Genomic DNA, 16,693 nt, shown 5'->3' on the forward strand with positions numbered 1-16,693 from the left:
AAAAATAATTGAGTAACCCACAATCATATCTTTCAGGCATATCCGAGGGAAGCAACTCTGCACAGCGAATTGCGGCGCCTTAGACGACTGGGCCACCTGTGCCCCCCTGCATGACATGAAGGCTCTTGGTTTGAATAAATGGCTGGAGAAACTGACAAAACACTGATCAGGTTGAGGTCTGAGAGTCGGTTTACCAAAGGAAGAACGTTGAAACCTTGACAGCAATGTACATGGGTTAACTACCTTCATGCCGAGAGTCTTGCACACCAGGTCAGCTATGGCATGTATCTGGTTGTTGTGGAAGTGCAGGGCTATCAGGAACAGCATCTCACCAAATGATGTCCCACTTGCAGCTTCCCTGCAGGAAGAATCACACCAGTGGTCAGAGTTAGGATGAAAACAAGGGGACCTTATTCTAATCATGATGTTACAAAGGACATCTTATGATCAGCATTACAATCCAAGGCAAACATGATAATCTTATGAATGTGTGAAGCCCATTTCTGATGTCCCCAGTGTGATATTTCTGAAATATTGCTAAAAGTGGTGTAAAAACATACTTTATCAACCAATCAATGATAATCTTTCTGAGGTTACTATATTATTATTAATGGTATGCAAGAAGGCTACAAGAGTTATGTCCCTTTGTAAACATTTTATTTCATCTCACACGGAATAGAATGTATCCTTACTTATGGAATGTATATCTGTTCTTCTTGATAGTGATGTCATGTACATGTCTTTAATGTTGTCATGGTATTGCCAGTTAGGCTGGGAAATCAGTTGTGACTGGTCAATTAGCAAAGATACCATGTTTCATCATTGTCATTATTGACTAATGATTCAAGACAAGGTGTAACAACATACCATGCACAAAGCATCCACTCTACAAGGCATACAAGATATGCATAAAGGATCAACTCATCCTACTGGGCAATCTCTAGGCATAAAGCATCCACTCCACAAGGCAATCATGTGAAAGGAATCGACTCACTTCTCGAAAATGCTCTCATTTGTCATGAGCCACTTGATCCAGTCGATGACCTGCTGCTCCTGGTCCAAGGATCTGCCACAGCACAAAGATGTCGTTGTGCAAGTGTGTCAATCAAGAGTTTCATCAGAGTCCATATTTTCATTTTTTTATTTTCTCCAATACTATTTGTGAAATCTAACTCATGCTTGCAAGGGATATGAAGTACTCACCCCAGGAGATACAGACAAGCTATGAGGGGACACAGTCCCAGGGATATGAAGTACTCACCCCAGGAGATACGGACAAGCTATGAGGGTGCACAGTCCCAGGGATATGAAGTACTAACCCCAGGAGATACGGACAAGCTATGAGGGGACACAGTCCCAGGGATATGAAGTACTCACCCCAGGAGATACGGACCAGCTATGAGGGGACACAGTCCCAGGGATATAAAGTACTCACCCCAGGAGATACGGACAAGCTATGAGGGGACACAGTCCCAGGGATATGAAGTACTCAACCCAGGAGATACGGACAACCTGTGAGGGTGCACAGTCCCAGGGATATAAAGTACTCACCCCAGGAGATACGGACAAGCTATGAGGGGACACAGTCCCAGGGATATAAAGTACTCACCCCCGGAGATACGGACAAGCTATGAGGGTGCACAGCCCCAGGGATATAAAGTACTCACCCCAGGAGATATGGACAAGCTATGAGGGTGCACAGTCCCAGGGATATGAAGTACTCACCTCAGGAGATACGGACAAGCTATGAGAGGACACAGTCCCAGGGATATGAAGTACTCACCCCAGGAGATACGGACAAGCTATGAGGGGACACAGTCCCAGGCATATGAAGTACTCACCCCAGGAGATACGGACAAGCTATGAGGGGACACAGTCCCAGGGATATGAAGTACTCACCCCAGGAGATACAGACAAGCTATGAGGGTGCACAGTCCCAGGGATATAAAGTACTCACCCCAGGAGATACGGACAAGCTATGAGGGGACACAGTCCCAGGGATATAAAGTACTCACCCCAGGAGATACGGACAAGCTATGAGGGTGCACAGTCCCAGGGATATAAAGTACTCACCCCAGGAGATACGGACCAGCTATGAGGGGACACAGTCCCAGGGATATAAAGTACTCACCCCAGGAGATACGGACCAGCTATGAGGGGACACAGTCCCAGGGATATGAAGTACTCACCCCAGGAGATACGGACAAGCTATGAGGGTGCACAGTCCCAGGGATATAAAGTAGTCACCCCAGGAGATACGGACAAGCTATGGGGGTGCACAGTCCCAGGGATATGAAGTACTAACCCCAGGAGATACGGACAAGCTATGAGGGGACACAGTCCCAGGGATATGAAGTACTCACCCCAGGAGATATGGACCAGCTATGAGGGGACACAGTCCCAGGGATGTAAAGTACTCACCCCGGGAGATACGGACAAGCTATGAGGGGACACAGTCCCAGGGATATGAAGTACTCAACCCAGGAGATACGGACAACCTGTGAGGGTGCACAGTCCCAGGGATATAAAGTACTCACCCCAGGAGATACGGACAAGCTATGAGGGGACACAGTCCCAGGGATATAAAGTACTCACCCCAGGAGATACGGACAAGCTATGAGGGTGCACAGTCCCAGGGATATAAAGTACTCACCCCAGGAGATACGGACAAGCTATGAGGGGACACAGTCCCAGGGATATGAAGTACTAACCCCAGGAGATACGGACAAGCTATGAGGGGACACAGTCCCAGGGATATGAAGTACTCACCCCAGGAGATATGGACCAGCTATGAGGGGACACAGTCCCAGGGATGTAAAGTACTCACCCCAGGAGATACGGACAAGCTATGAGGGGACACAGTCCCAGGGATATGAAGTACTCAACCCAGGAGATACGGACAACCTGTGAGGGTGCACAGTCCCAGGGATATAAAGTACTCACCCCAGGAGATACGGACAAGCTATGAGGGGACACAGTCCCAGGGATATAAAGTACTCACCCCAGGAGATACGGACAAGCTATGAGGGTGCTCAGCCCCAGGGATATAAAGTTCTCACCCCAGGAGATATGGACCAGCTATGAGGGTGCACAGTCCCAGGGATATGAAGTACTCACCTCAGGAGATACGGACAAGCTATGAGAGGACACAGTCCCAGGGATATGAAGTACTCACCCCAGGAGATACGGACAAGCTATGAGGGGACACAGTCCCAGGGATATGAAGTACTCACCCCAGGAGATACGGACAAGCTATGAGGGGACACAGTCCCAGGGATATGAAGTACTCACCCCAGGAGATACGGACAAGCTATGAGGGGACACAGTCCCAGGGATATGAAGTACTCACCCCAGGAGATACAGACAAGCTATGAGGGTGCACAGTCCCAGGGATATAAAGTACTCACCCCAGGAGATATGGACAAGCTATGAGGGGACACAGTCCCAGGTATATAAAGTACTCACCCCAGGAGATACGGACAAGCTATGAGGGGACACAGTCCCAGGGATATAAAGTACTCACCCCAGGAGATACGGACCAGCTATGAGGGGACACAGTCCCAGGGATATGAAGTACTCACCCCAGGAGATATGGACAAGCTATGAGGGTGCACAGTCCCAGGGATATAAAGTACTCACCCCAGGAGATACGGACAAGCTATGAGGGTGCACAGTCCCAGGGATATGAAGTACTCACCTCAGGAGATACGGACAAGCTATGAGAGGACACAGTCCCAGGGATATAAAGTACTCACCCCAGGAGATACGGACAAGCTATGAGGGTGCACAGTCCCAGGGATATGAAGTGAGCACCAGCTTTTGAGGGAGGAGGTCGAGCTGTTACAAGGTCCAGTAGAGCCACCATTTCCTCGTCAGAGTATCTAGTCAAAACAACAAGTGACCTCATCAAATCATCTAGTCAACAGAACATGTGACCTAAAAGTATCTAGTCTGAAGCTGCTGATAGCACAGAAAGTGATAAATTATACTTGACCATATGACCTTTCATCATACCCCTACGACAGGCAGTTAGCTCTCCACCTACTTGAGTGTGGCCATCCCTCTCAGAGCACAGTACAGCCGTATCAGCATGCTGGCCTGGATCACACTGCTCTCTGCCATCTTGTCTCCCCGTGTGGCCGGAACGATGGAGGTCACCTGGTCCAGTAGCTGTTGTCGCAGCGTGTACAGCATACAGCCTGATGGTTCACGCTTCCGCTGTCAAACAAAACCATAAGATGGGCAGGTGATGTTTGACAGACGCAAAGCAATTTTCAGTCATTCCGAAATAATAGCCTGTAATGGTCTGTAATAGTTCACTGGTGGACCAAAAGAATTCACACAAAAAGATACAAGAGAAAATTAATTCTATACCAATACCTACCATTTCACAAACTGTTATAAAACTTAGTATTCGGCTTAAAAAAAATTTAAAAACTGGTTCTCAGGCAATGGCTTTTTAAAATATAGAGTGGGCAGATGTTTAATTTTGTTGGTTTGTTTAAACTTGTATGTCACCAAATAAACAGTTAGGTATGTACAATCAACCTGGGAAGGGGCCTCCCTACATAAATGTAATCCTTGATGAGTAAAATACTGGAATACAGTAGTTGACTACCATTGGACTACCAGTAAGAGCATAATACACACATACAATGAGCTTCGATTCTATTTCACAATGCAAAAATGTTAACGAGATCACACAACACCGGAAGAAATCTGTACTGAAGTACGCAAGTAAGTCCTGTTATTACACTATCTGGCTATAAAAGTGTCCATTGTGTATCTGGACTTCTGCTGTAATCCATTATATTACTTTTCTCCAAGATTACATTCAATTTTGTTTAGGGGGTACATTAATTTCGGAGAAATCATGTATGAACTGATTGGCAAATACCTGACATGTAGCTCACCAAGATATCAATGGCAATCGTTTAGTAACAAAGACAGACACTTCATAAATATTTCCTTAGTAAATAATGAAGACTGAGAACAAACACTGAAATCCTTATGCCTGTTATGATTTAAACAAAATAGGAAGACATCATCAGAAAAACATACATGCTAAAGTTCATCTCCCTCAGTCAGGCCATTTCAGGAGTTTACAGGGTCAAATATGTATTTGGGGAAAAGAGCATGGTCATAACACAAAGGAGAAAACAAGGTCAAAACTTTAAAAACTGCAAAAATCAGAACATATGTGTTATAAGTCCCCCCTCCCCCATCTTGTAAATTAACACAAGCCAAATTTCTTTATATTTTGAACCAAAATGGACAAGTAAAAGCCATAAATAGGTTTCACATTGCAACCTCTTGAACAGATTGTGGAGTCATCAAATTTCAGGTTCATTGGTGCTGTGGTATAAGAAGCTGTTTATGATGGAAAATGGACAACACATGATGAATGCCAGACAAACAGGCCATCACCTGACTGTCAGTAAGGTTAGCTAAAACTGTGCTGACAACTGTGCCACCGTGAACGTATTTAACCAACAACTTGTGCAGGCCAGGTGCTGAGTCAAAAAGATTTCATTGAACTGCATCTCAATTAACAATGACAACTGATCCCGACCTGTGTTCTACTTGCACAGTGAGTCTGGAATCAAAACAGCCTATTGAATGTGGACCGTAATATATATTTCTCATGTCTTACCTGAAACGAGCTTGTATTTCCCTGTCAGGAAGCATTGTGAACATTTAAATTTCCTTAAACTAAGCAAGAAAACATTTTGTTTGTTTGTTGTTTAACGCCACACTCAACAATGTTCCAGCTATATGACGGCCATCTGTAAATAATCGAGTCTGGACCAGACGATCCATTGATTGCCATCATGAGCATCGATCTACGCAATTAGGATACGATGACATGCATCAACTAAGTCAGTGAGCCTGATCACCCGATCCCGTTATTCGCCTCTTACGAAATCATTGCCAACACAGGACAAGTCCTATATTTTCCATTATGCTTACCAATACCTGTATTAATAATGCTGATGATCCTCATCGCATTCATCAACCAGTAGAACATCAAGACTTCATGGATAGGTATTTGTAACTTCACTGCTATACATGTAAGGCTAAAAAAATAATAGTCTTGGTTCTCAGGCACCGCCCGCATCATAGTAAAGTTCACCGCATGTTCTGTTTTTATTTCCATTTCATAATAAAAAAATAAAAATATTCCAAGTCCGACAATGGTCAAATACTGTATTCCAGTATTTACTCCTCAAGGAATACATTTATGTAGGGAGGCCCTTTCCCAGGTTGATTGTACAAAGTTGTTTATTGGTAACATACAAGTTGAACAACCCCCCCCCCAAAAAAGAAACCGCCCGCCCACAGTATATTTTCAAAAACCATTGCCTGAGAACCAATTCTTTTATTTTCTTAAGCCTAATCATAGGCATGTTGAAGATACAGATACAGGCCTTGTTTAATTGACCACAGCTCCCTTAAATGGCTATACCTTTGTGGTATGAGAAACTGTCTTCAAAAATAGCTCATGCCTCTTTCTTTATCTAACTCCTGAGTCACCTTAGGCCAAATGCAATAAGTTGAACAACATCCATAATTATGCTCATCCTCTGGGTATCATTCCCACTGACTCGTCTCCAATCATAAGAAAGCCAACTAGAGTTGATCAAAACAAAGCGTTATGTCACAGATACCACACAGCCAATCACAACTGAGCTTCCACTCACCTTCTGGCCAGCCTTAATGAACTGGGAGAACCAGAGTCTCACTGCTTGGTCATTGCCCAGCAACAAACAGCTGACGAAGGAGACAAGTTCCTCCTCTGAGTGAGACACTTCCGCTACTTGCAATGTTAAAGCTATTGCTAAGCCAGGCATCGTACAGTGTTGGATCTAGAAAACAAGACACTGCATTAGGGTTTTACTCAAGAAATGTCTTGTGAGTTTCCCCTCAACAAGTCCATGAATACCACCCTATTTCATTTTACTGGGCTCTCAGTGCCCCTTTGAACAGTTTTTCAGTCATGTCACTGTGCATAAGCTTGATGTGGGAGGAAAGTCTGAGGTGATGCAGGTCTCAGACGTTTACTTAGGCAAAACCCATGAGAACAGATCTGCTGCTGACAAATCTAGAAACATTATCAGGTCAAACTGGGATTCCAACCCATGATTATGGGTTGCCAGAAGGCAGCATCTCTGCACAGAGGATTACAGCTCCTTTGAAAGTCCTGTGTGCCCCCAATACAACACTGGCTGGTCCATCAGCACTTACACACATCCTCCTGACATTGAGAGCCTCCTTGGGGTTGATGGTGCACAACATCCTCAGCATCTCCAGCCTCTGTCTGCCTCCCAGTGTCTCCTCATCCACACGCTCCCCCCGCGACACCAGGCTGCTACACACTGAAACACATTGCATTGCACTGTTACATTGCATCTGGAACACTGTGCCAGACAGCATGACTCTCTGGTTGGTTGGTTGGTTGGTTGTTTAACGCTGCACTCAGCAATACTCCAGTCATATGACGGCTGTCTGTAAATATTCGAGTCTGGACCAAACAATCCAGTGATTGATATCATGAGCATCGATTCACGCATTGGGATCGATGACATGCATCAAGCAGTGAGCCTCATCACCCGATCCCGTTAGTCGCTTCTATTCTACCCAGGATCTTCACAGACTCTCTGGTGCAAGACCTAACTCAAAAAACTTGGGAACAATGTTTGTTTCCTTCTGTGTTATAAACACCTTACAAATCAGACATATAACAGAAATATACAATCAATTGTTCCAAACTTCATGGGCAAGAGTGCGTGGTTATCATCTAAAGTTTGATAACTTACTAGCAAATTGTACCTAGTTTCTGTAGATTGACCGTAAGATCAGACCAAAATTGTTGTGTCTGTTTAATGTAGCAGAAAGTGCCAAAGTGATGCAGATTGTAGTCGTTTTCCGTTTTACTGGAACCAACAAGCATGGAGTGAATCTGGTATTGAAGCCCAAGACAAGCATATCCTGGCAATACTGACTGACACAACTCTGCCTATTGCTACTCCCTCGATATAAGGTAGCCTGTGGCTGTTCGGGTGTTTAGAGTTAACAAACCAGATCTTTCACTCCAATACAATACCTCCCTGCATGAAGAATTAATAAGACCTGTTTAATTACAATACAGACCTTGATCATCGATCAGATCGTCTTGACTGGGCACCGCAACTTTGTTTGAAGCAAATGCAAGTGATATGAGAGGTGGAATCTGATTGGTCATTAGGAGAGGCATAGAATGGACTTAACTCGAAATAGACATTGCATGCGCTACAATCGAGCCAGAAATTCCAGTCTAGTTCGGCAAGGGTGGAAACTGGTCTTATACAGTCCCTTGCTTCGGGAAGATGGATGCACCCTTTTATGGAGGAAGATGTATTGTATTGGGATAAAAATCTTATTTGAGACTGTAAGTCCTAGTACCTGTCATAAAGCACTGTGGAGAATTGGACACCAGCTGACACAGCAACCAGGCTCCATTCTTGACACACAGCAGAGCCTCCGCTAGCTCTGTCATTGGCAGGAGGTTCGGCAACTCTACAAACATTACAGCTCATACATTATTACAGCTCATACTTTAAGCTGAGGTGCGAGGAAATGGGGTTTTAATGTCGTGTTCAACATTATTGCGCTTATATAGCATATTATACTGACTCCAAGCCGACCAGTTTCATCTCCTTAATGCCAATCTCCAGGGAGGAAAACTAGGAGTACCACCTTTTGATGTTTGTTGGTATTGGCCAGGAGATTCAACCACTGACCTTCCTCTCAGCAGGCAGACACTCTGTCCACAAGACCATGGAGGCCACCTCATACATGGAGGATACAGAATAGTGAATGACAGGGTGATGCTGCTTATCGCGCATCAGCAGTATTTCAGCTATTGACTGCACTTCTAGAAATATGACCAGGTATTATTGTTCATACCATTCACAAAGAAATGCCACATCTATAATAGGAATAGCTTGCAAGGCAGTAATAAATGGATTATCTCATGCAGAGCATATAATAATGTACTTTTCAGAGTAAAAATATCATTTATACTTTTAGGTTCTACTACACCAAATCAGAACCAGTTTGAACAGTGTGGTTTTCGTAGGGAGCCTTCAGTGCAGATCGAGAGATATCTGCAGGCTGTGATTGGAGGATATTCTGTAAGATTTTTATGTCTTTCAAATGTACATCCATCCAGTTATTAAAACTGACCATGTTTTTCTATATTTAGTACTGTCTTTTTCAACATGATGACTTATGCTGAATGTGACCGCAGCTATTGTCAAGTAGGTGACATTTGGTGCAAAACTGGGGGTGGTGTGTTTAGCTTCCTGTACTCGGAAAAGGAGCTGGCTAAGCTAGTCATTTTTTATTTTTTTATTTCTGCTCTAAGGCCAAATTGTGCACACACGTACAGGTATTGCTGTTGAATGCTTAGTTACTTTTAAAAAAAATATAACGTTACTATAGAAGTCTTTGGGAAAACATTTGGTTGTGAGTAACCTGTACATACACATGAGTCAGGATAAGATAAAATATGTATTTTTAAGTTGGACTTTCACTAACTTTTACTATTGGATAGAAACAAATTGTGTGAGGCAGAAAAAAGTCAAAATATTTTTTTTTATTTTGCTGCATACTGCAATGCAGATGTTTTGTTTAAGTGCATCCTAGTGGAGTCATCATTCTTGGCATGCTTTTAGCAAGAAAGGTGAATAATATAAGGTGAAAACTAACTTAATTTCTTGTGTTATGGATTGCCTTAGCCAATATGCAAGCATTGTTTCAAACAAATGCAGTACCCTAATTGTTTTATATTTGGAATATTTACAACTAGACAAGAGACTGTCTGTATATTGCAGGCACGCTGTACTCACCAGCTTGAGCTATACAGAGGACATCGCACACCTCCTCCAGGTATACCTCACTCTCAAACAACTCACTCTGCTTCTGGTAGTTACCTCCCTTTGACTGTTCTTTTATCTGTAGACAGGGAGCATGCAACTCTTAACGATCAGTCTGAGAAGCTGAGTTAAGCTTTTGTCTTTTTGAATGTAATGCTGTCACTTCTGCTGTGCCTTCATCTATATTCTTATACATAAGTACATTTAATGACCATTGATGACAAGACTGTATTGATGATCAACCTCTTTACAACAATTATTGCAACATTTCGGTGTAGACTCTAACACTGTTATCAAGCAAATGATGTGTAAAATAAGAATCTACACTGAAACATCTCTAAAACCCCAAAGTTTACACGACTCCACACCAATGCCAGCCCTCTATACATCATTTTAACATGCCAATGAATTTTACAGTTTTCACTTTTATATTTCTATTGGCCTAAAAAAAACAGGGACGATTCACCTATCTGAAAATGACCGATACAAATGTATTCTTTGAAACTTTCAAAACAAATAAGGTTGTCTAGTTACCATACTTCTTTTTGTATTTTCTGAAATATGTTCTGTAATTCTGTAATCTTGATGGTCAAGGAGATTCAAAGCCTTTCATTGTAGGGGTCCCAGGTTGAAAAATGGGGGTAACAGGGAAATGTGAGCACTTGAAAACAGTACTCTACCATAAGTGACTTAAGACTGCTCATGCTCAGAGTCTGTTGGTTGCAAAGGAACATGGACTTTCCCAGGTGCTAGTGCTAGAGCTAGGTCACAAAGCATTCAACTGTGTATATTGTAATTTTTAAATGATTACATACAGAAATACATCGTAAGTTGTACCAAACTAAATAGCAGCATCATTCTTAGATGAAAATATAAAGATTAAAAATATTTTTCATGAAATCACTAATATTCTCTGTCAAAGTGGATCATTCTGCATTTTTGGGGGGTATCTGTTTTCAATAATTTCAATAATTCTAGGATGAAGGATTTAAGATCCAGTAAAACCCTGTGCTTAATATCATGCCATATGTCACAATTGTCAGACTATGTGCACAGGGCTGGTGATCTTCAAACATGGCTAGAAGATTCTTCCCACCACACATATTGGCTGGTGTCAAATGTCAAGCCTGGATTTCCGTTCTGTCTTTTGGTTAGTAAACATCCACTATCTAAATGCGATAAACTTGCTCAAAGATTTTGATACATTTCTATCAATCTACGACTTAAGCTACTGGTCTAAAATTACAATCTAGTCATCTTCTTTTGTTTGTCCGTGTGTGCTCAGCTAAGAATAATCCACATATAAACATAAACTTGGACAGAAAATGTTCCAAAATAATAAGTTTGAGCTTGTTGACATTAATGATTAACATTTTGGATACAGATAGACCACTCCTGACACATATCCCACTTTTTGTGAATTGATAAACAATATCAGTTTTTAAACAGCTAAATTTTGTTTACCTCCGACATGATGTAAAGAAGTTCACTCAGTAACAGTCGGATTCGTCGAGGTGCATCACTCCGTTCAAACTCCAGCGCCAGCCCATGATGCAGCTGTGACACAAGAACACTGTCACCTTGGTTCCCTCCCAGTTTAGCTCTGAAAGGAACAAAGATTTGAACACTTAGCTTTGAAATACACACTAGTCGGCTATCCAAAAACTACATAATTGTGCTAGAAGTCCTCACGGACTAGTAGCATTTTAGGACCATGATTGTGAACCATTGACACCATTGTTCATATCCAACTAGTCCGTAGCTATTGAATTGTTTGCTTGTTGTTTAACATGGCACTTCGCAATAGCCCAGCTATATGACGGCCGTCAGTACATAATCAAAACAGGACCAACAATCCAGTGATTGACATCATGAGCATTGATCCACGCAATTGGGATATGATGACATGCATCAACCAAGTCAGCGAACCTGACCACCCGATTCCAGTAGTCGCCTCTTACAACAAGCATGATTTGCTGAAGAACTATTCTAACACGGATCTTCACAGGTCAAGTTATGTGAAAAAAAATTCATTATCAATGTCTCAAACTACCAGACTAGTGATCATGGTTATGCCTGCTTCTGAAACAGTTCTCAAGGCTTCCATTTTGCTACATAGTGGGGCAGAAAACAACTGACAGAAAATATAAACATAGTGAACATATCTGTTTCATCTTAGCAGGACTACAGGTAGCTACCAACTTTAGGGCTACCTGAAATGAGGTCCACACTAGTCCTCTGGACTAGTCTTAAAAAAAAATCTGAACAAATAAGGCTGCATAGAACTTAAATACACAAAGAATATGTACATGTATGTGAAATAACATGAATTACGAGTAAACAGAAACATCATCATCATCATCATCATTATATTAAGGATGATCAAACTTGGAAGATTTGATCCATGTCGGCTCATTTCTCGTGAGGCCCCAAAACATAATAGCCATGTTTCGGGTAACACTGACTTGAGAAAAAAAGGGTTGATTGATTGGATAATATTTTTGTTTATTTATTTATTTTTTTAAATTTAATTATATACTTCCCTGTCAAATAAGTGTTTACAAACGAGTGTTTAACTGTTGTAGGTAACCTATGATATCATGTCATAGTAACTAGAGGATAAAAACAAAAACCTTCAACAACTGCAGCTGCCAGTTGATGTTACAAATAATAAAGGTTGAAGTCAAATGCCCAACTGCTACATTCTGGGAGCAACAAAAAACAATTGTGATTTTGAGTTTCATTATTAAATGGATAAACTTTATTTTCAGCAATCCTCTCAAATTAAACTTCACATTATGATATGACTGAATTATCAAATGTTAACAGCAACAGAATTCAAGAACAATCTGTTTCAGCCAAGGTGATTGATGTTAAAGTTAACACTGTTTAATACCACTGAAAGCAATTTCAACACACTGGATGAAGAAATAATGAGTTTGACTCAATTTGAATAGACTTAAATGATATACATTATGCACTCAAATGACTAATAAAATTGAAAACAAGAGAATAGTTCAAAATGACACTTGAGAATATTGGTTTCAAGAGTCTTAATAAATAATAGTTTAAGCAGCTGTCAGAATGCAGAGAAATAAATTGTGATGAACGAGCATGTGCCATGGGGGACAAGATTTCTTAATGGAAAACATATTTGAGGCCTTGTGTGGAATTTTAATAACCTCTGACTTTGTTGAGGTCGGTAGAGTCACCAACGGAAATTTCCTACTTCATTCTGAATGTCAAAAACAAGTTTCCACGCAACATTTTACACATGCAATAAAATCTTTTGGGTTGCAAGTCAAATGATGGGTTGGGTTATCTGATACACAACTATTTTAGGGGGAGGGGGGTCGTAGTTAAACACAATGCCCTGGCTCTGATTTGAATCATCAGAGGAAGTAATTTAACGGGTAATTTTCAGATATAAGTCTTACATTGCATTAATAAAATAAATTAAATAATCAGCATATAATCAACAGTTTTCCTCTTGTAGTACTGTATTGTCGAGTACCCTATTTTCAAATGTAACCTATTTATTTAATATCAGCAATCCCATATTGGCGGTTCAAAAATTGGGTACATCAGGATATATAGAACAAAACTAATGACTGGGTCATGGCAACGACTATCCATTATGTCAATTAGGTTGACAATACACTGGTTTTGTTGGATTGTAAATTTTTACACTGTATGTAGTCATCAAGTATTTGGGATTGTCATACCTGTGCAAATAAATTTAATACTTATGCACTGGTCAATACTGTTAACATCCATCCATCCATTATTATTATTGCTTGTTTACAGTCTGCGACTTTATAGCCACAAGTCCCAAGCTCGATTTTAGTAAAACTTCTGTTTATTCAAGTTCAGTCACCCAATAAATGCCATAACAGAATAGTCTACTCAAAATGATGCCAAGAGCCAAGTTCAAACTAGTGGACTTAAATTTAAAAGGTTTGGGAACAAACGTCTAAAGTTACCTAATGGTTGTAATCCTTTTAAGGACATGTATGAAGTTTGAAGCTTGAAAACAGAAATATGGATTAACCCCAATATGCTGTGTGAGCCGCAGAGGATTGGGATTGCGCAAGACAGTTAATAGTGGGGTAAATTACAGCTGACGTGTGAGGGGGTGAGACAGTGAAGTCGTAAAACAGTAAAATACGTAAAATGCCTATAACCTCAATTGTTGTTCCTTTTTCACGTCTTGTTCTAATGCATGAAAATCGATGGATAACAGAGCGACGATGCTGTTCACAACGTCAAGACCTGACAGTATTTTCAAGACATCCTTCCTTGCTTTCGTCCAACTGTCGCTTGTTTCCAAAGGGGAGCACAACGCCATACGAACAAGACTGACGAGCACCGGTCGAATGTCGGATTCGCTACATTCGCTTAAAGAGTCTATGTCTACACTTTGCATTGCCTGAAACACGGCGCATTTCACTGGTGAACGGTGTTTCTTTCTGCCACTCATAATTGTCTTCAAGTCGTTCATATAATTAAAAGTTTTAAAACCAATCTACATTGTGTCTTGCCATTTCCGCTCTCTGAACTGTAATTGTAACTCTAAACAAAGCTTTTTCAATTGTCAACAGTGCTAGCGAGTCCTATGACTTAGCGTAAGGAGTTCACGTTAAGTCCTCCAAGGGAGATAAACATTCTTACAGGCCATTTTTGCATCGTTACATCTTTAATACAGGTTCTATTCTCTTCTTATGAGATCATATCTGGGTTTTTTTTCTGTTTTCATCGCATTATTTTTGTGAGGGATTATCATGTCTTGCCATTCATGTTCATACTTGAAGAAGTTTACCTATGTGTTTTATTTCTCTCTATATATTAAAAAGGTTTTAAAAGCCCATGTAGCCATAATCTCAAACTAAGTGGACTTGTGGTTGCGCGTCCGCCCGGAGAGCGGTAGGTCCGGTGTTCGATCCCCGGCCCCGTCATTTCACAATCTTTCGGATACATTTCAGCTAAAATATCTAAATATAGAATAATGAATGAAAAATACAATAAGCAAGTGAAGACATCTTTCTTCTGTAAATTCTTCAACTAAACACGCCACATAGCACAATATGAGGAAAAACCCTTTTCTATTTGTTTCCAGAATCCCCTACTCTGAAATTGAAAATAAAACAAACAAAATATTTCCAAGTCACTATTTTCTACAAACCTTACCGCTATTTTTTTACTTTTACGCCATATGGAATCTGTTTCGTCAGATAATCGAGACTGGATATTCTCTGGCACTGAGGTTTTATATTTATCCAACTTATAAACCGTCTAAATACAAGAAATACCAGAAAACAATCGACAAAAATCGGGATACATTGTAGTGAAATAATATATAAAAAGAATTCGATGACATGAGAACGAACACGCGCAGCTGACAACTGAAGTCCGCCACGTGCAAGATTGAACCCCTTTTCATCTCCGGCCACTGGTGTTTAGATTTTTATCTGTCATTTTAGAAAAAGAAATCTAAAACAACATTTATTAACAATTTCATGTTTCCAACACACTCTCCGTGAACTTCAGGAAACGGACGTAAAATATCCCTTGCTGGCGTAAATGAACTTGAAAAGGGAAATTCTTAAAAAGCGTTGTGCTTTATCAGCGCCTCTGCAGGCGGTTGCTGTTTGTGGGTTCTTTCTGGCTAAATAATACGCATCATTTGTTGTTTGGTTTCACCTCATTGTCATGTGTATTAAATAGATTGTGTTCACGTGCAAAATATATCTAAGGGACAAAGGTACTTTCTGTAGTGAGTGTGTTGATTTTAAAGCCGCTTTTGACAGTATTCCAGTTATATCAAAGGGTATCAGTTTAATGTGGGAGGAAAGCCCGAAGTGATGCAATTATCAGACGTTTACCACTTTGGTGAAACCCACGAGCACGGGTATCGTGCTGACAAACCTAGAAACATAATAGGGGCGAATCACACGACCATAGGTTTCTGGCGTGTCCAAGGGACGCAACTCTGATCAGGGAAATGGGCTACCCGTGCCACCAACCTTCTGTAGAAAGTTCCTGCAAAGTGGTTACTCTGCGAAAACAAGGCCCCGTAAAAATAATATAACGTCGTCACTAGACTTTTTTTTCTGAGATGTAAAAACCTCAAATCAAAATGGTATGACGTCACTGGAGGCTTATGATGTTGGTAACATGTTTAAACTCGATGTACAACTATATGATAATAATGAATCCGTGTTTCTCCCTGTCCAAGCCATCACGACAAGAACCTATGACAGTATAGGCTCGAATCCCGGTTCGCCCTGTGTCACGGAGCTGTGCTCCAGTGATCAGGGTGGTCATGAAATAAGAATAAAATGATAGAGAAAACGTGGTAAAAACATCACAGGTTGATTAAATAACTACTAATTGTACTGATGGTTTACAATTACCAATACATCCACTATGTGCTTACACAGATCATAAATTAATTCTATCAGCCCAAATATACAACCAATTTTAGCCAGCTGTATTAATGCTATAAAAAGGAAGGTAGACAATGCGACCGCGAGGCAACCTCTTGGCGACTGATTTCCTTAGCGACCGACTGGCGATCGCTGAGACCGGTGCAACTACTTCTGTCCATATTTGGAATTAGCGTATGATCGCCGATCAGTAAGAGAAAGGTTTTGCAACTTGTCAGTGACTGATCGGCAACTGTCCACCGCAGATACGGCGAAATGTTTGCAACCGGTTGAGACCGATCGGTGACTAGTCAGCGACTCTTCGGTGACTAGTCAGCGACTCTTCGGTGA

At 41.2% G+C, this 16,693-nt stretch overlaps 1 protein-coding gene across 1 annotated transcript in view; it reads right to left on the minus strand.

Moving 5' to 3' along the window:
* Positions 1–14,475, minus strand: part of LOC139455720 (integrator complex subunit 2-like) — a 32,188-nt gene extending 17,713 nt beyond the window's left edge. The window contains exons 1-10 of the mRNA XM_071237269.1: positions 14,102–14,475; positions 11,382–11,520; positions 9,891–9,996; positions 8,443–8,556; positions 7,246–7,376; positions 6,702–6,866; positions 4,046–4,218; positions 3,756–3,881; positions 995–1,066; positions 244–358 (exon numbers count right to left, since the gene is read on the minus strand). Of these exons, the coding sequence (XP_071093370.1) occupies positions 244–358; positions 995–1,066; positions 3,756–3,881; positions 4,046–4,218; positions 6,702–6,866; positions 7,246–7,376; positions 8,443–8,556; positions 9,891–9,996; positions 11,382–11,520; positions 14,102–14,418 (1,458 nt within the window). The 5' untranslated portion in view covers positions 14,419–14,475. The remainder of the gene's footprint in view (positions 1–243; positions 359–994; positions 1,067–3,755; positions 3,882–4,045; positions 4,219–6,701; positions 6,867–7,245; positions 7,377–8,442; positions 8,557–9,890; positions 9,997–11,381; positions 11,521–14,101) is intronic.
* Positions 14,476–16,693: the final 2,218 nt, after the last annotated feature.

The sequence above is a fragment of the Haliotis cracherodii genome, unplaced genomic scaffold (assembly GCF_022045235.1).
Source record: "Haliotis cracherodii isolate W230 unplaced genomic scaffold, xgHalCrac1.p SCAF_11, whole genome shotgun sequence".
Taxonomy (NCBI): Eukaryota; Metazoa; Mollusca; class Gastropoda; order Lepetellida; family Haliotidae; genus Haliotis; species Haliotis cracherodii.